The sequence below is a fragment of the Neohortaea acidophila genome, assembly GCF_010093505.1.
Source record: "Neohortaea acidophila strain CBS 113389 unplaced genomic scaffold BDY17scaffold_11, whole genome shotgun sequence".
Classification (NCBI taxonomy): Eukaryota; Fungi; Ascomycota; class Dothideomycetes; order Mycosphaerellales; family Teratosphaeriaceae; genus Neohortaea; species Neohortaea acidophila.
Genome location: NW_022985520.1, coordinates 21,647 through 39,728, shown reverse-complemented (window position 1 = coordinate 39,728; position 18,082 = coordinate 21,647). Strand labels below are relative to the sequence as shown.

Below are 18,082 nucleotides of genomic sequence, written 5' to 3'. Positions count from 1 at the left end.
ACATACAGCATCTTCGCTGCTTTTCTTCGCTATGGAGATCTACCTAATGGGCAGCGTAACCGCGCTCACCCTCCCCTCAACCAGTCTTCCTCTTCTTGCCTCCACCCACCGTCTCCTTCCCCGCCATGACATGAACCTCCACCCACAACCTCCTTCCCCCACCGCCCTTCACCACGACCTCATCGAGAAAGTCCCCTGCCGTCCACCCGTCCAGCCCGCGCCAGCGAAACATCTCCACACTCCCCTCCCGACTGTGCGGCAACACCCAGACTTCGTACTCCGTGGGTGTCTGCGCCAGGCCAGCCGGAAGGAGGCTCTCTAGGCCAGCAAAGCCGGCGACGCCACTGGTTGACTGGCTGCTGCGGCTGCTGTCGGCGGAAGAAGTAGCAGAGGAGCGGCGGGAGAGCGGATCGCCTGTCTCCACCCAGTCGCAAAAGGTCGCGAGCGTTTCATCGTGGTCCAGAGACACTTGTACGGCCGTGTCAAGCTTCCGCGACGCTTTGTTTCCCATCATGTTTCTGAAGAAGACAACAGCGTCAATGCGTGCTGTGCTGTGGGTCTTTGATGGAAGTGGAGAGGGCTTGGAGGCGTAGGGAGCGTATGTCGGCATTCGGACGGCGAGACGGGTGAGCATCAGCGCCCTCTCTCCGGTCTGGTAGGGCTTTCCCTCCTTTTTGGCTTGTTTGACTTTCTTATCAATGGCTTGCTCGATCGTCTTGACTTCGGCCATTTTGGAGTTGCGCCGCTTTCGTGGCGGATCCGCCTCGATCCAGACAGGCGTGTGGAAGCCGTCGACAATCCCAATCAGCATAGGCGTGATGGCTTGTCTAGTAGTACATGCATTGTAGTCGAGGCCGTGATCAGCAGTGTAGGGTTGCGGAGTGGCATCAATGTCAAACTTGTTTCCCAGCGCGCAGTATCCGACAGTGATGCCGCCGATGTACCAGCTTTCAACGTGGCGGAAGTTGATGGACTCGGGAGAGCGGTTGGCCTTTATGGGCACCTCGGCCACGATGACTTCGGTGCAGGGGATGCCGTTGCCGTCGGTGACGGAGGTGGTGCCGTTTGGCACGCCAATGCGGATGTAGTGGCACTGAGGATCGAGCTGGGCTTGTATCTGACCTTTCTTGGGCGTTGCAGGGCGGATAGCGCGGAGGGGTAGGTCATCGGCAAAGGTAACAGCAGCGTTGCGCTTGCGTGATGGCCGTGTGGGGAGGGTTATGGAGTTTGCGTTGTCTGCATCGGCAGTTGTGTTGGAAGGAGCAATGTCAGGGAGAGAGGAGGCTGGCGGCGATGGTGCAACATTGCGCTTCATGACTTCAGCCACGATGACGGCGTTGCCCTTGGCGTCACGGTGGTGGTACGAGGGATCACGTCGAAGCCATTTGGAGAGCACGGCGAGGTTGCAGTCGTTGGGAATGTGGACTTTGACGGAGTGTGTCGTGGGATCAAGGCTGAGTTCTTCCAGGAGGGTGTTGGCGTATTGCTGTGGCAGAGTTAGCGGATGTACACGCAGGAGAGAGGGAGGGAACTCACGCTCAGAGCGGTAGCGTTGGGAAGTGTGATGAGGATGGACTTGTTCTCATACATCAGGTGGTCCGCAAAGTCGGAACGCTCGCAGATGACGATGTTGATGGCTGCGTCCATGCGGGGCGCCATGCTGCGCGATGTTGATGGTGGGTGGAGGGTTTGTCGGGTGGAAGACGATGGCGGATGTGCGAGAAAAGAGTTGGGAAGAAGCACAAACACTCGCGGCTTGGGAAGCTTGCCGCACACGCAGATGAGCCGTGTTTGTGTTGCCTCCCACTCAACCTCCCGACATTGTCTGGCAAATGCAGGGTGAGTACACAACTGTTTGTCTCATGCAACAGCGGTTTTCTCGTAGCAACCGCCAAGACGTCACAGGCTTCTGGTCCAGTTCCAACCCAACTCACCCACCCGAATAAGAAGCAGTCGACGGAAGAGACGAGGGTCCTTCAGCCGTGGTGGCCCTCCTGCACTGCCGGACATCCAGCGGATCGACACCATCCATCGAGTCCCTGTCAGTGGTATACCCCAGACTCCTCCGCTCCAACCCACCGTCATCATCATCATCGTCATCATCATCATCATCCTCCTCCGAATTCTGTGGCCTCCCCCCAACAGGCCTCACCGGCATCTTTCCCTCCTTCCCCTCCGCCTCCTCCGCTTGCACCTTCGCAACAGCACGAATCAACCGATGCATACTCTCGCACAATCGATCCAGCACAAACTCCGGCTCGCCCACTTTGGCCAGCAGCGGACTGTCCTCGCCAATCCAATCCCACTCAATCAAGTCCTCCTCTTCCTCCTCCGCCGTACCCCTCAGGATCATGCCGTGCTCATCGTGCCGCGCAGTGAAGCGAATCAACCGCGTAAATTCCACCCATTCCTCGTACGAATACCGCTTATTCGGCTCGCGCTTCATCTCCTCCGCCACCTGCCGGATCTTGGTCGTCAGTTTTTTCGCCAGCTGCGGTCTCGTTGGTTCTTTGGCGGCCAGGTCTTCAATCGTGGGGCCGTGCGACTCTCGGTGTTCCAACTCGGGTCCCACTTGGAAGCCAGCCTCCAACCTCTTTCGCTCTTCTTTCGCCTGCTTGCGCTCCAGCAACCACCGGCGAAAGCGATGATGCTTGTCCAGCCACTCCCGCCACACGCCATATCTCGGCAGGAGGGTAAAGTCGGCGACCCGAAATGTCCCACGTTTGAACTTGTTAATCACCGTCGCGCCCAGGTCGGAAATGAGAATGGTCATCGTGGGCACGGCGATGAGCGACCACAGCACGAAAAACGGGCGGCCCACATTGGATTGCGGCGCAAAGTCACCATACCCAATCGTCAGCAGCGAGACGTAGCAAAAGTAGAGCGCTTCAAAATAGGTCATGCCTTGGATGACACGCTCCGCCCGCCAAAACACCACCGCGCCCACACACCAGAGGATGCCAAAGGCGGTGATGGACGCCCCGAGCGCATACCAATTCTTGAACTTTGCCGTGTTCATTTGGATGTGCCGCATGGCGTTGAAGCGGTCTCTCTCCTCGCGCAGGATGAGCAATTTCGGCTTGCGTTGGCCGGGGGCCTTTGTGACGAGACTGGCGACCTTGCGCAGCGTGAGATTCTCCCGTGGCGCAGGTTGGGCACTGTCGTCGGCAAATGCTATTGCCGTGTCTCGGGAGCGATCGTGAGGATTGCTGGGAGCGGAGATGGTAGGAAAGGCGTCCGTGGCAAAGGTGGGTGCGCGATCGCGGTCGAGATCTAACGAGCTGGTGATGGTTCGGCCCGCGGTTTTGGCCCGACTTATCTCTGTATGCTTCCTCACGATATTTGTCGACCCAATCTCGCTCGCAAACTTGGCTATACTCGACACCATCAAACCCAGCATGATGATGCCGCCGATGGCATACGGGAAGAGTAATCCGCGGCCGAGGTTGCTAGTGGTGTACAAATCTCCAAAGCCAACGGTCAGAATGGTCACGTCACAGAAGTAGAGGGCGTTGACGTAGCTCCAGTTCTGACTCGGATCGGTCCCATATGCGCTTTCGACGGTCGAGAAGACGGCCGCTCCACCGGCCAGCCAGACGAAGAATAGGATGGATTGCAGGATGAGAGTGCGTTGAGAATCGGTCAAGTTGAAGTGCTGCGGGTAGTGGCCGAGGAAATACCCCAGCATGTTGATCATGAGCATCATGGAGCTGATAAAGTATAGCACGGCCGCCAGCACCGCATACCAGAAGCCTTCAGAGTAGATCTGTTGAGGCGAGTGTGGCGCGACCTGTGTAGCCATGGCGGAGACGATGCCGATCAGGATGCCGGTTGCCACGTACCACATGAGGATGGTGACAGGCAGAGCGATGATATACCGGATGCGGCCGGTGAAGTTGCACAGCAGGAAGAAGTTGCCCACGACACCCGCAACCTGTTCCAGACCTCGCGTCAGCGCCGTCTTTGCCATCAAGACGTGGAGTCTTACCAGCGAGACAATGTTCAAATGGATGCACCACGACGGATCGGGGTAGTAATGCCCATTCAGGTCCAGCACGAGCGAGTTTGGATTCCCATCCCACACGCACTTGGCCGCCGCAGCATAATCGCTCACGGCTTCCACCACGCACATGCGCCAGTAGGTCACGAGTGCGGCGATGGAGAAGACGTTGGCCAGCGGACCGATGGTCGCCGCCAGCAGCGGGATGGCCGTGCCTGCAAACCACCAATCCTGATACTCGTCATCGTCCCACGGCCGCAGCGTAAATTTCCACCATCGCTTTCCCGTCTGCATGCGGTGCAGGATCAGTGAGGACCGCCGCTTCTTCCGGCGTGCGTGCGGCGCGTGTTGATTGAACCACTCTTGCGCACCCTGGAGAGTGTGTTCCCAGTGCCTTTGATGCGCGGCGGGGTGGAGTAGATCATGGCCAGTGGGCGAGGACGTATCGGTTGGCAAGGGCTCACTCCGGTCATTCCCCTTCTTCTCGTCCATGTCGGCGGTTCTGCGTGCGTGCTACGGCCTGCTGCCCCAGCGTCGGAACATGCTCGTCATCGGCGGAGTAATGATACATTCAGCAAGAACCGCAAACCGCCGCCCAGAAACGAATCGCCGTGTGTACACAATAAGTGGGCAGAGATGAGAGGATGAGGAACGTGATGGCGCCACCATGCGCTCCAGAACCTGGGCACTTGGAACTGCACGCAACCGGAGGTGCCGCTTTGGCCGCAAGCCACGCCACCCACCCGGATGGCAAAAGTTAGAATGTCGGAAAATGGGTACATGAGCTCTTGTACCTGCCCCGATATAAGGTATGTAACAGAACCTCTGTTCTCCCTCATCCTTACTCCTCCATCCGTCGGAGGTGTCGGCAATCCCGGGCTCTCCGTCGCGAGCCGCCTGACGTCCAATCACCTGCGCGCTTCGGGACATGACCAGAATTGGACCACTGACGAAGCGTACCGTACAATGCATTTCGTCGTGACTTCAGACAGACTTAATGCACAACAGCTTCGACCGCTTGAATACACGATACGTACAAAGAGTAGAGACTCCCACATCTTCACATCTCCACCCCCAATGCCTCCGCCTGCAACTTATCCGCCACCCTCGGCAAGCTCTGCACAACGGCAAAGGTCATTGGGGCTCTCGTGCGGATCTGCTCTACAGTGCCCCGATACTTCTCCAGCTCCTCCGCTTCCCAGACATCCGACGCGCTACTTTGCCAGCTGCCCATCGCCTCCGACACGCGCATCTGGGCCAGAGCGCCGGCGAGCATCACCACGGTATCGTACTGCGGCATCAGAGCGCGCTGCGATACGTTGCGCGCATTCATGTACTGCCTGCCGAGCGCAATGGCGGCGGGCTTCGCCGGATATTCGGTCCTGCGCGCCCAGCCGGGGAAGTTGGGTGTCAGGAAGCGCTCAGTCAAGACAAAGGCGAGTAATGACAGAGGCGGCTTTTCTTCGCACAGGAGTTTGATAAAGTCATTCCATGTCGTGTTGGTGAGGGCGTAGCCTTGTTGAAGGACTTGGGTGACGGTGGCGATTGCGTCGAGCATGCGATTTTGCCGAGAGAGGGAGTTGAGATACCAGCGAAGGATTCCAGAGAGGACGTGACGACGGCCGGGCGCGGGCGGAGGAAGCTCTTGCTGCGCTGTAAGAGGCAAGATCTCTGCATCCTGCTGGGAAGTGCTCTCCTCTGCCAATTCTTCCACATCTTCCTCTGTGTTCTTCAACTCCGGCGGAGGCTGCAATGCCAGCAGGTCACTGTCCACCTCCCGCAAGGCCTGAAGTCGCGGCACAGGAGTCAGCGGTGTGTGCCGGTCAGCTTGCTCCTTTGCCAGTCGCCAACACTCCCGAAGACTCCCGTAGTCCCCACTGGTAAACTGTGCCGCCGCGAGCGCTGTCAGGAATCGAATCGGGGGAGCATCAAGCCCTTTGCCCGTCTCTTCCACCGTCTTTTGGTACTGCCGCTGCAGCTCATGCACCGCCTGGAAGCATCTTTGCCGACCATGCAGAGAAATCAGAAAGTCAAAGTGCGCTGCTTGACTCTCCTCCCCGAGGTCAAAGGAAGAGCCGCGCAAGCCCTGCTTGGGATGTCGGGGAGGGAGGAGGGCATCCTGGCGGATAAACGTCTTGAGCAGCTTGATGGTGTTCTCCAGCGCCGCGGTCTCGTCGTCGAACTTGTGTCGATTCTGGTCATATTCAATCATGGCTTTTGCTTGCAGAAGTACAATGTTTGTGCTCGCAGTGGAGGCCACGCGCCGCTCCATCATGTGCTGGTAGACTTCGAGCGCCCGACTCGGCTGTCGAATGCGGACATACCCTCCCATGAGAATCGCATAGTGGAAGGCGGTAGGCTTGATTTGTTCTCGAGGAAGGACACGATTCAGGATGCCATAAGCTTCGTCCGGTCGGCGAAGCAAGACCAGTGCTTGCATTTTCGCGGCATACGAATTAGCATTCGGGCGAATCTTCTCCTGCTCCATCCAACGATGAATATGCCCGAAAGAGGCAAGGTCACCACGGGTTGCGTACGCAGTCAACAGAATGTTGAATAACCCCACGAGCGGTCCGTGGCTTTCATCCGTGCGGATGCCTGCAAGGTTTTCAGAGAGCACGACCTCGGCGGCTTTGATGTCATCGTTGTTGATGTGCGCGGTCAAAAGGGCTCCGAGATGATTGATGTCTCGATCACGCCCCGAGAGACGGTCGTACTGACGAAACAGATCCTCTATGCCCGCCACATCGCCGCGGCGGGCTAGCAACCACAACACGGTATTGACGGCATAGGCATCCGGGATTCGCCCGCCGCTTCGCATGTGATTCTGAAGATTGACCAAAGCGCCCTTCAAATCGTCCGCTCGTCCATGAGCCAGTAGTAGCATGTTCCAGCACTTCGTATCGGGTTCCTCTCCGTGCTCCGCGGCAGCCCTGCTGACTTCGGCAAATGCTTGCTGCGCCCGATCCAGATCGGCGCGGTTCGCATGCACCCAAATCATCGTCCACAGCGCACTTTTCTGCTCGGAATACTCGGGATGGTGTTCGCGGAGATAGGCAAGCCACTTCTCGTATGGCTTGATGAGTCCTCGTTTCGCATAATACATCATGAGACGTTTGATGCCACCTCTGTCAACCCGCACGTAGCATCTCTCCCATTCCTTGACGAGGCTTTTAATCGAAACATTGGCGGTCTTCATCCGAGCCTCAATTCCACTGTCGGCATATTCCGTCAATCGGTCAAGCCACATCTTGAAGGTGTCCTCCGGGAGGAGAGCGTCTGGCATCTTTCGGTACTTTGCATATATGAACGAGACAACGTGGTGAAGCTGCGCGTACTTTGCCTTAGACTTTGAGTGCAGTATTGCCCGGAGGATGTCCCCAAAGAGCGATGCTGCATGGCTTTCGGCACGGGAGACATCACTCAGGAGACGTCGAATTGTTCTTCGGGGAACAGAGTGGAGCGGCGAGCGGGTGCTGATGGATGGAGCGACCTTTCCGTGCAGAAACTCCTGGGTCAAGGCCTCCTTGAAGAATGATGCGCAGAACTTTCGAGTCTCCTCTTCCACGAGAACCCGTGATCCGTTGGGTGTCCGAAGGAACTGAGCAAACGAGATTGCCTTGGGGAAGAGTTCAGATATCTCGGCGACATGCAGCCAAAATACGTCAAGACGATGCTCCTCGCCTGTGCTGACACAGTGTTCGTGATGAGTCTTCCACGTCTCGATGGCCATCGACCAGTTGGCCTTGTCGACGGCGTAAGCGAAGAACGACCACGATAGCTGGTCACCATTCTCAACATTCCGCAGAGCCTCTCGATGGATTTTGGGCACAGCAGAGTCCTGGTTTTGGGCAAGACGGGCAGATGCCACGGCTCGATAGATGTCCAGTGTCCGGTGCTCTGGAGAAAGCTTCGCATACAAGGCAATGCATTTCCGCTTTGCCGTCAGCTGGCGTTGCACACTGAGCCATTTGAGTAGTTCGCTTCGTAGTCGGACATCGTCGCGATTGGCTTCATCGAGGGAGTCGTAGATGTTGATGGCTGTCTTGACGAGTTCCGCACTGTTCTTCGCCTGTCCAGTCCTGCTGAGAAGCATGACATGGCGAAGACCTTCAACACCAGTGGCTCCAGACGTCTGAGAAGCCAATTCGCTTTCCATCAAATCCGAGGGTGTGGCGGCGAACGAATCCGCTGTTGAAGGCTCCCTTTTCGCAAGTGGACCTCGTAGTATCTCTAGATCCCGCAATCTTTCAGGATCTTGTCGTCTCTTGACAGGCGGTTCATCGTTGACTGTGCCTGAGAACGGCTTGTAGCGTGCGCCTCCCTCATCGTCTGCGGTTCTCGATGTTTCGCGACCCGTCACCACGCCATCGCTCTCTTCTGTTCGGCTATTCCGCAAACGAGGCCTGGATGCATACCCTCGCGACGCCACGACGAAGCCTTCTGGTAACCGCCTAGCATTACGTCTCTCCCATCGTTGCCATTGCTGTCCATTCGCACGCTGTAGCACCGCAAGAGCTTGCGGCGGGTACAAGAAATCCAAAAACACCCCTTCCGTTGTCGTATCGCTCTTTCTGTTCTGGCTCTTCCTTCCCGTTCCCCTATCGCTATCGCCTCTTCCCAACGGCAGACCAGAAGGCACGCGATGTCCCCAGAGAGCCCAAGGTGGAAGGTCGAGATCTTGCGCTGCGTGCTCCCAGAAGCTCGAATGAAGCATGCGTCGGCTCCTCGGCGCGCCCGAAGTGCATTTGAAGGACTCGCGAGCGACTCCGGGTTTGAGGCATGCCGTAGCGCGCTCTAGCATGCCACTCGATGTGGCAATGCTAGCAGTACAGCACTCTTCGTCCAGTCGTTGTCCACAGGCTCGGCGAGAGAAGTTTGTGGGAATCCAACATCGATAGACGGCGAGGGTAGATTCGGTAAAGGAGAGCGGGCGGTCGAGGAATGGACGGAGGGGCGAGATGGTAAAGGTGCTCATCTGCAGGCGACTTGAGAAATGTGTCTATGATTCGTCCCTGTCCGGCTCCTCCAATCACTTTTCACGCGCAAGCGGGCCGGCCCGGATGCAGCAAGGCAGGCGAACGAGACGAATGCACCGCACATCTAACCAAGACACTTCCTTTGATATGCGTAAGAAATGGTCGTGTCCACACTACCAATCAATCCCACTCGACCCACGCTCTCCCCCAACCAAAATCGCCTGCACCTTGCCCTGCGCTCCTAGCCCGTTGGGAAGATGACTTGCAGACACCCCCTTCCTCCCCTTCATGACAGGCTTCAACTTGCGATCCATTTGCTCAAAAGGCTTCTCCTCGCCTTCCCTCCTCACCAACCACTTCTGCGTTCCCAGCACAGCGTCTAATTCCTCCACTGGCGGCAGCTTCACATACACCATTCCATCCTCTCGCGCCTCAACGGGGAATGTGGCAATGTTGACTGCCTCGTCATTCTTGCACTTGCCCGCCTCTTCGCCGTTGAGAGTGTAGTTTCTCTTGTGCAGAGGACAGCTGATCCACATCTTGTCGTTGTCGTCACCGATGAGCCCATCGCTGAGGACGAACGCCCGCTTGTGTGGACACATCTGCTGCGTGGCGTAGTACTTTCCCTTGACCTTGAAGATGGCGAGCTGCGTATCGCCGCGCTTCACGGCCACACTCGACCCGGCTTGCGCATCACTAAACTGCTCGCTCTTCGCCAGCGGCTGCCAGCTGAGATTGCTCCATTTAGTACCTCGGAAATCCTCCGTGACCGATTCCTTTGGCCAAAAGGTAGGCCGGGATTGATCGCGCTCTTCCACCTTCTCAATCCCATCGGCGCGCTCGCTGGTGTTGGCGAATTGGGAAAAGGTCTGCAAACGCTCTGGCGATTTGAGCGTTTCCGTCCACTCGCAGAAATAAGTTCCAATCAGATCCTGCATCTGCTTCTCCAACTCCGCACAAATGCCCAGCTTGTCGTCGAGTATCACTTCTTTTAGATACTTGATGCCACCGGGCAAATTCTCCAACCATCTCGCCGTTCGCTGCAACTTGTCCGCCGTCCGGATGTAAAATGCCAGGTAGCGGTCCAGTATCGGCACGACCTCATCTGGGGGCACATCTTTGGCAAGCAAATCGCAATGTCTCGGCGTGGCGCCTCCATTCCCAGCAACAAAGATGTTGTACCCCTTGTCGGTCGCGATGAGGCCAAAGTCCTTGCTTTGTGCTTCCGCGCACTCCCGTACACACCCCGATACTCCACCCTTGATCTTGTGCGGTGCGCGAATGCTCTTGTACCGTTCCTCAAGCCTCACTCCCATCCCAACGCTATCCCCAATTCCGAAGCGGCACCATGTAGTCCCCACACACGTCTTGACGGTACGCAGTGCCTTGGCATACGCATGACCCGACTCCATTCCTCCGTCAATCAACTCCTGCCAAATGGCAGGCAAGTCGGGCTTCTTCGCTCCAAACATATCTATCCTCTGTCCGCCGGTGATTTTGGTGTACAAGCCATATTTCTTCCCAACCGTGCCGATGACGATGAGCTTCTCCGGTGTAATTTCTCCACCCGCAATACGTGGGATGACGGAAAAGGTCCCGTTGCGTTGCATGTTGGCGAGGAAGCGGTCGTTGGTGTCTTGCAAATGTCTTCGATCCGGATCGAGGACGTGCTTGTTGAATAGAGACGCGATGATCGAGCCCACGGCGGGCTTGCACACTTCACAACCCAGCGACTTCTCGTCCTTGCCGCATTCCTTCATCACGCTGGGGAAGCTGTCTAGCTTTTTCACGTAGATGATGTTGTAGAGATCGGCGCGGGAGTATTCAAAGTGTGGACACAGATGATTCTTCACTTCCTGGCCCATGGAGGCCATTGTCTTGTTAAAGATGTTCGTAAGGAGAGGCACGCAGCCAGCGCAGCCAGTGCCGGCTTTGGTACAAGACTTGACGTCTCCCAGAGAGTTGCATTTGCCCTCCTTGATCGGCTCCACAATGTCGTCTTTCGAGACGTTATGACACGAGCAGATCTGAGTGTCGCCTGGCAAATCGTCTCCGTCCTCGTCCCCATCTTTGCTGGCGCCAATGATGAATTCACCGGGCGGCACATCAAGCGTCTGCTGGTTCTTCACCATTGCGACCAGCTTGACATAGTCTTTGGTGTCACCGATCATCATGCCGCCAAGGAGATATTTGCCGTCTTCGGTGAAGATGTACTTCTTGTAGTGATTCTCGAATGGATCTCGGTAAGTGAGGGCCTTGACGCTTGCAGGTGTATTGCCATTCGTGGATGCCGACTTTTCGTCTTTGGCACGTCGTCTGGCTGGCAGATACTTCGGTCCATCGCGGTCTGCAAAGAAGTCGCCGAAGCTAGCCACATTCACTCCCAGCAATTTCAACTTGGTGCTCAAGTCGGGCCTCTTGAATTGTCGCACAGTGTGTGCTTTCGCCTGAGTGAGGTTGAATGCGAGTACATCGGCCATCTCGATGCCCGGTGCTATCAGGCCGTACGTCTGGTCGTTCCAGCTTGCACACTCGCCGATAGCATACACATCTTTCGCCGAGGTCGCCAGCTTTGGGTCGATAATGATGCCACCCTTCTTCGCACACTCGAGATTGCTCTTCCGCGCAAGCTCGTCACGCGGTTTGATGCCGATGGCGAAGCAGATGCATGAGCACTCCATCTTGTCGCCATCTTCAAATGTGACGCCGGTGACGTTATTGTCGGCATCCGTGTTGATCTGGCCGATGCGTTTGGTGAGCATGACGTCCAGCCCGAGGTCGCGAACTTGTTCGACAACCATGGTGCCGGCGTCACCGTCCAATTGCCTGCTCATCACCCATTTGTTTCGCTCAATCAACTTGACCTGGCCAAACTCTTCCAGATCCATCATCGCCTTGGCAGCTTCCAGGCCAAGCAAACCTCCACCGACTACCGCTCCGACGCTGCCTTTGTGTTGAGCGGAAAAGTCGATGAGTTTCTGCAGATCTTCGATTGTGCGGTAGACAAAGACGCCATTCGCATCATGGCCGGGGGTGTGCCGTGGCAAGATGGCATTGGATCCGGTCGCGATGACCAGAACGTCGTATGGAACATGGTCGCCGTTACTCGTTTCGACCGTTTTGTCTTCGGTGTTGATCGAGGTCACACGGGTGTTGAGCCGGTGCTCCAAGCTACCTTCCGGTAGCTCAGAATACCATGACTCCGGGTTGAGGTACAGATCTTCCACTTTGCGATGCTGGAAGTAGCTCGTCAAGCCGACTCGGTTGTATGCCAGATGAGCTTCTTCGCCAATGACGACCACCTCGTACTCCCCTCTCTTTTCGTCGTACTTTAACAGCTTCTCGATGAAGGCTATCCCCACCATTCCTAAGCCGGCAACAACCACTCTCTTCTTGCCATTTCGTGGGCTCTGCTCGGCAGGTGATGTGCCTGTACCTGCTTCCTGTTGTTGACCCATCCTCTCGGTCGACTTCGAGGGACGTATGCAGAATGGAGAGCCAAGGAACAAAGAGGCCAAAAGGAAAGACGAGTCGCAAAGAAATGGTGAACAACATACGTCAACCAAGCACTTACAGCATCAACCGGGCCCGAAAGCCGCCTGCAGGGCATTGGATTGCCGCGGAGATGCATCGCGATGAACGCGATCCTATCAAAGACCGTGTAGAAGAGCAAGCCCGCAAAAGAGACACCTCTACTTCTCCGAGGACTGTGTAATTGGGCCAGCCATGAAGCCCCGATAAGGAGACGCTGTTCACTGATAAAGACACAGTGCCGATGATAAGGAACGCCGAGTGAAGTGAGGCTGCTGAAGATCTTCGGGAAAAAGTAAGGCCGATGCCGTCGCCGCTAGACGGCTTCACTTCACCACCTCACCTCTACCACGCCATGCTTCAATTCATCAAATGCGAGGCAGCATGTGCTGGATGGGTGATTGATGACGCCAGTACAGCGCCCTCCTGCCATTAGAAGCACTGTACGGCCACCATCTTAGCCAAGTTGTTCACATCGAAGGCTGTGAGGTAGGAACACTTCGCACTATTCCCTTTTCGTCAGCCAGCAGATAAGAGGAAATCGACCGTTGATTATTGGCCACGCCTGTCTTGCCAGCCTTGGAGCGCATCTTGATAACAGTCGCAGACGGTGAATCTACGGCATGGCGCTCAGAGGCGGTGCAGTGACGCAAACGAGCACAGCCAACTCTTGTGCTGTTTCTCCGCGGGTATCGACGTCTAGTTCGTCAGGGGGGAAGAATCGGTATCTCGTTGCACTTGTCCTCTTTCTAGGCACAAAGCCTCGTGTATTGATTTCTGTTGTCACATAATCCTGTTTGTTCTTCTCCTATCCACACACAGATGGCTCTAGCGGAGAGAAAGAGGGCGAGGAGTGTCGACTTGCCTCCTACCCCACCAGACTCAGAACACAGTGATGAAGAGAGATTGGAGCTTGAACTGTCACGAACATCGTCAAAGGAGCAATACCCACTACCACCGCCAACCAAAGAACCAACCCAGATCCTCAAAGAGGATGAGAAGACACCCGACAGTTGGCTACCACGAGATCCACGCTTGATACGATTGACAGGAGCCCACCCCTTCAATGTCGAAGCACCACTCACTGATCTCTTCGACGAGGGCTTCCTCACCAGCCCCGAATTATTCTACGTCCGAAACCACGGCCCCGTGCCACAAGTCCAGGACGAAGAGATTCCCGATTGGGAGTTCAGCGTGGAGGGGCTCGTAGAGCACCCTTTTACCCTCAACCTCCGCCAGCTCATCGAGGACTACGAGCAACGCACCTACCCCATCACTCTCGTATGCGCCGGCAACAGACGCAAAGAGCAGAATGCTGTGCGAAAATCAAAAGGGTTCTCTTGGGGCCCGGCCGGAGTCTCGACGGCGCTGTGGACTGGCGTACCCATGGCAGAAGTGATTCGCAAGGCGAAGCCCAAGCGTGGCGCTCGCTTCGTATGCATGGAGGGCGCCGACGAGCTTCCTAATGGAAATTACGGCACATCCGTCAAGCTGAACTGGGTCATGGATCCGAACAAAGGCATGATTCTCGCCCATCGCATGAACGGTGAGGTGCTGCGACCCGATCATGGGAAGCCGTTACGCGTCGTCATCCCAGGGCAGATTGGCGGAAGGAGCGTAAAGTGGTTGAAGCGACTCATCATCACGAAAGACCCGAGTGATAATTGGTATCACATCTACGACAATCGCGTCCTCCCCACCATGGTATCGCCTGATGATGCGGCGAACGACAAGTCGTGGTGGACGGATGAGCGATATGCAATCTACGACCTCAACACCAATTCTGCCATTGCATACCCTGCGCACGATGAGCGGTTGAAGATTGGAGAGCCCGAGGCGACCTACACACTCCGAGGCTATGCATACGGAGGAGGTGGCCGACGTGTGACTCGAGTGGAAATCACGCTCGACAAAGGCAAGACGTGGAGATTAGCGGACATTGACTATGCAGAAGACCGATACAAGGAAGCCGGGAGGCAGAAGTTGTGTGACGGAACACTGGACATCGAAAACCAAGAAGCGAGTTTCTGCTGGTGTTTCTGGAGGCTCGATATTGCCGTTGGCGAGCTCGCAGCTGCAGCTGATGTGTTTGCTCGTGCAATGGACGAGAGTATGAATGTGCAGCCTCGCGACTTGTACTGGTCGGTCTTGGGAATGATGAACAATCCCTGGTTCCGAATAGTCATACATCGAGAAGAGGAGGAGCTTCGATTCGAGCATCCGACACAGCCTGCATTGATGCCAGGTGGATGGATGGAGCGGGTGAAAAAGGCTGGCGGCGATCTTACGAATGGTCGCTGGGGTGAATTGGCTGACGGCGAGCACGAGACTGAGCGTGCTGTTGAGGAAGTGCAAGAGATCAAGATGACGAATGACGAGGTGGTGGACACGATCACGATTGAAGAGCTCCGCAAGCACGATCAAGATCAGAATCCGTGGTTCGTCCTCGATGGTGAAGTTTACGACGGGACTGCATTCTTGAATGAGCATCCTGGCGGCGCTCAAAGCATCGTCTCCGTCGCTGCTACTGACTGCACGGACGAATTCATGGCTATTCGCAAGTCACCATACCCCTCTGGATGATTCAACAAGCTGACACCGCACAGACAGCGAAACAGCAAAAGCAATGATGAAAGACTACCATATTGGCTCATTGGACGAAGCCGGCATATCAGCCCTTACGTCAGACAATGAAGCATCACCAAGCGACACGGCAGCAACACCCACCTTTCTCAACCCACGCTCATGGAAGAAAGCAACTCTGCACTCCAACACCTCCGTTTCCCCCGACACTCGCATCTTCACCTTCCAACTCGACCACGAAGACCAAACTCTGGGCCTCCCAATCGGCCAACATCTCATGATCCGACTCGCCGATTCAAAGTCCAAAAACAAAGAGACTTTGATCCGCGCTTACACCCCCATCTCCCCACCGACAAAACGAGGCTTCATGGAAGTGCTCGTCAAAGTCTACTTCGACTCCCCATCACATCCTTCTGGCGGTCGCATGAGTCAAGCGCTGGACTCCCTATCGACTGGCGGCACGGTCGAGTTCAAAGGGCCCTTGGGCAAATTTCAGTACCACGGCGAAGGCGAGTGTAGCGTCAATGGTACAAAGCGACACGTAGACGAGTTCATCATGATCACTGGGGGCAGTGGTATCACACCCATCTATCAGATCTTGGCGGCTGTCATGGAGGATGCGAAAGATGAGACTAGATGTACCGTTTTGGATGGAAATCGGGGATTGGAGGACATTTTGTGCAAAGAACAGTTGGATGGGTTGGTGGAGAAGAGTGCAGAGCGATGCAGGGTTGTGCATACTCTGACCAAGGGTCCAGATGAGTGGGAAGGATTGAGAGGAAGGATTGAAGGGCCACTGTTGAAGCAGTACTGTGGGAGGGAGGTGAATGGGGCGCAGAGAAAAGCGATGGTGCTGATCTGTGGACCGGAAGGATTGGAGAAGAGCGTATATGAGGTGTTGAAAGGAGACGGATGGAGAGATGAGGATGTGGTATTTTTTTGAGATAGCTATCGTTGTAGCCAACGACGTGTGACCAGGCTGAACCTCTTGCCTCATTCATAATGATGCCTCAGGCAGACAAAACCCCAGCCGCCGTTCCCCGCCCGTAGACACCCGAAAGGCTAAATGATGAGAGCTTTCGCATTGGCGACAGCCACCAGAAAAACGGAAAGCACAGGGCGGACGTCCAGATATCTGCTACAAATATTCCTACCCGCCTGCATCTCCATCCTACTCATCCACTTCCGCGGCGGTGCTACGATACGAGTGGTACAGCAATGTTGGCGAGTCGTGTTCCCCCTTTCACCCTCGCTGCACGCCATCCGACAGCTTCGTCTCTCCCCGCAGCATCATCGAGGAGCTTGTGGACTTCCTCCTCCTCCTCCTCGTCACTCCTTGCCATCCGTCGAACCAATCTCTCCGCATCCATACAACCACGCAGCCTCCCCCTCCCCATCGCGCGATCATTCAGCAACACAGCCATCATGGGTCGGAAGGAGACGGACGCCTTTGGCGAGGTCGAGGTGCCGGATGACAAGTACTGGGGTGCGCAGACGCAGCGCTCGCTGGGCAACTTCAAGATCAATCAGCCGCAAGACCGCATGCCGCCGCCAATTGTCCGCGCATTCGGTATCTTGAAGGGCGCGGCGGCGACGGTGAATATGAAATACGGGCTTGGTGAGTATGCTCCCATATCCAGGATCGTCGCGGGCTGACAATGGATCTACTTGCAGACCCCAAGCTCGGCAAGGCCATCCAACAGGCTGCTTCCGAAGTGGCATCGCTCAAACTCGTCGAGCACTTCCCGCTCGTCGTCTGGCAAACCGGCTCGGGCACGCAATCCAACATGAACTCCAACGAGGTCATCTCCAACCGCGCCATCGAAATCCTCGGCGGCACGATGGGCAGCAAGAAGCCCGTCCATCCCAACGACCACGTCAACATGTCCGCCAGCTCCAACGACACCTTCCCCAGCGTCATGTCCATTGCCGCCGTGTTGGAATTTGAGGAACAGCTCCTGCCCAGCTTGCGACATCTCAAGGACGCCCTCAAGGCTAAATCGCAGGAATTCGACAAGATCATCAAGATTGGCCGGACACATTTGCAGGATGCCACGCCATTGACCCTCGGACAGGAGTTTTCGGGTTACGTGCAGCAGCTCGAGTACGGCATCAAGCGTGTTGAGTCCAGCTTGCCCCGCTTGCGAGAGCTCGCACAAGGTGGCACGGCCGTGGGAACGGGACTGAACACATTCAAGGGCTTTGCGGAAGAAATTGCAGCGGAAGTGAGCAAGATGACGGGCCACGAGTTCATCACCGCGCCCAACAAATTCGAGTCTCTAGCTGCGCACGATGCGATTGTGGAGGCACATGGCCAGCTCAACACCTTGGCAACATCACTGTTCAAGATTGCCCAAGATATACGTTTCCTCGGCTCCGGACCGCGCTGCGGCCTCGGCGAGCTCAATCTGCCCGAGAACGAACCGGGAAGCTCAATCATGCCGGGCAAAGTGAACCCGACGCAATGCGAGAGCTTGACGATGATTTGCTGCCAGGTCTTTGGCAATCAAACCGCCGTCACCTTTGCCGGCTCGCAGGGCAACTTCGAACTCAACGTCTTCAAGCCGGTGATGATTCGCAATCTTTTGCATAGCAGCCGCCTGCTCACCGACGGGATGAACAGTTTCCGCGAGCACTTGGTGGAGGGCATGGAAGCCAACGAGGAACGCATTGGAGCACTGTTGAAGGAGAGTCTGATGCTGGTTACTTGTCTGAACCCCGTGATTGGGTATGACATGGCGAGCAAGGTCGCGAAGAATGCACACAAGAAAGGTTTGACGTTGAAGGAGAGTGCGATGGAGATGGAGGCATTGAGTTCGGAGAAGTTTGACGAGATTGTGCGGCCCGAGTTGATGATTGCCCCGGCGGAGAAGAAGTGATTTGATCCAGGTACATAGAATTCTCCTTCTGCTATACCGTAGACTGGACGTCTGCAATGGAATCCACAGTCTATACACGGAAAAGAGGTTCACGCTAATGCAGGTCCCCT

At 56.0% G+C, this 18,082-nt stretch overlaps 6 protein-coding genes across 6 annotated transcripts; 2 read left to right on the top strand and 4 right to left on the bottom strand.

Moving 5' to 3' along the window:
* Nucleotides 1-76: 76 nt before the first annotated feature.
* On the bottom strand, nucleotides 77-1,659 carry BDY17DRAFT_327320 (uncharacterized protein; the record flags this gene model as incomplete). Its single annotated transcript, XM_033737653.1, has 2 exons — nucleotides 77-1,486; nucleotides 1,537-1,659. 2 exons carry the CDS (start codon nucleotides 1,657-1,659, stop codon nucleotides 77-79), a joined length of 1,533 nt encoding a protein of 510 aa, XP_033585907.1.
* Nucleotides 1,660-1,794: 135 nt separating this feature from the next.
* BDY17DRAFT_36602 (uncharacterized protein) lies at nucleotides 1,795-4,825 on the bottom strand. Its single transcript, XM_033738308.1, has 2 exons — nucleotides 3,989-4,825; nucleotides 1,795-3,934 (listed from the first exon to the last, which is right to left on the bottom strand). Exons 1-2 carry the CDS (start codon nucleotides 4,490-4,492, stop codon nucleotides 1,931-1,933), a joined length of 2,508 nt encoding a protein of 835 aa, XP_033585906.1. The 5' UTR covers nucleotides 4,493-4,825; the 3' UTR covers nucleotides 1,795-1,930.
* BDY17DRAFT_303692 (uncharacterized protein) lies at nucleotides 4,820-8,984 on the bottom strand. Its single transcript, XM_033734619.1, has one exon. It carries the CDS (start codon nucleotides 8,976-8,978, stop codon nucleotides 5,061-5,063), a length of 3,918 nt encoding a protein of 1,305 aa, XP_033585905.1. The 5' UTR covers nucleotides 8,979-8,984; the 3' UTR covers nucleotides 4,820-5,060.
* Nucleotides 8,985-9,105: 121 nt separating this feature from the next.
* BDY17DRAFT_303690 (uncharacterized protein) lies at nucleotides 9,106-12,667 on the bottom strand. Its single transcript, XM_033734618.1, has one exon. It carries the CDS (start codon nucleotides 12,435-12,437, stop codon nucleotides 9,153-9,155), a length of 3,285 nt encoding a protein of 1,094 aa, XP_033585904.1. The 5' UTR covers nucleotides 12,438-12,667; the 3' UTR covers nucleotides 9,106-9,152.
* Nucleotides 12,668-13,332: 665 nt separating this feature from the next.
* BDY17DRAFT_348905 (uncharacterized protein) lies at nucleotides 13,333-16,072 on the top strand (the record flags this gene model as incomplete). The annotated part of the gene is made up of 2 exons (XM_033738150.1): nucleotides 13,333-15,071; nucleotides 15,121-16,072. The coding sequence occupies 2 exons, from the start codon at nucleotides 13,333-13,335 to the stop codon at nucleotides 16,034-16,036; spliced, it is 2,655 nt and encodes an 884-aa protein (XP_033585903.1). The 3' UTR covers nucleotides 16,037-16,072.
* A 114-nt stretch (nucleotides 16,073-16,186) lies between these two features.
* On the top strand, nucleotides 16,187-18,059 carry BDY17DRAFT_271494 (L-Aspartase-like protein). The gene is made up of 2 exons (XM_033731950.1): nucleotides 16,187-16,711; nucleotides 16,768-18,059. The coding sequence occupies exons 1-2, from the start codon at nucleotides 16,312-16,314 to the stop codon at nucleotides 17,970-17,972; spliced, it is 1,605 nt and encodes a 534-aa protein (XP_033585902.1). The 5' UTR covers nucleotides 16,187-16,311; the 3' UTR covers nucleotides 17,973-18,059.
* The last annotated feature ends 23 nt before the right edge of the window (nucleotides 18,060-18,082 follow it).

Bases quoted from the DNA above. Each gene is read 5' to 3' on its own strand.
- BDY17DRAFT_36602 (XM_033738308.1), bottom strand. From the start codon at position 4,492: ATGGACGAGAAGAAGGGGAATGACCGGAGTGAGCCCTTGCCAACCGAT. The intron at 3,935-3,988 runs GTAAGACTCCAC...GGTCTGGAACAG, and splicing joins ATTTGAACATTGTCTCGCTG to GTTGCGGGTGTCGTGGGCAA.
- BDY17DRAFT_303692 (XM_033734619.1), bottom strand. From the start codon at position 8,978: ATGAGCACCTTTACCATCTCGCCCCTCCGTCCATTCCTCGACCGCCCG.
- BDY17DRAFT_303690 (XM_033734618.1), bottom strand. From the start codon at position 12,437: ATGGGTCAACAACAGGAAGCAGGTACAGGCACATCACCTGCCGAGCAG.
- BDY17DRAFT_271494 (XM_033731950.1), top strand. From the start codon at position 16,312: ATGTTGGCGAGTCGTGTTCCCCCTTTCACCCTCGCTGCACGCCATCCG. The intron at 16,712-16,767 runs GTGAGTATGCTC...ATCTACTTGCAG, and splicing joins GAATATGAAATACGGGCTTG to ACCCCAAGCTCGGCAAGGCC.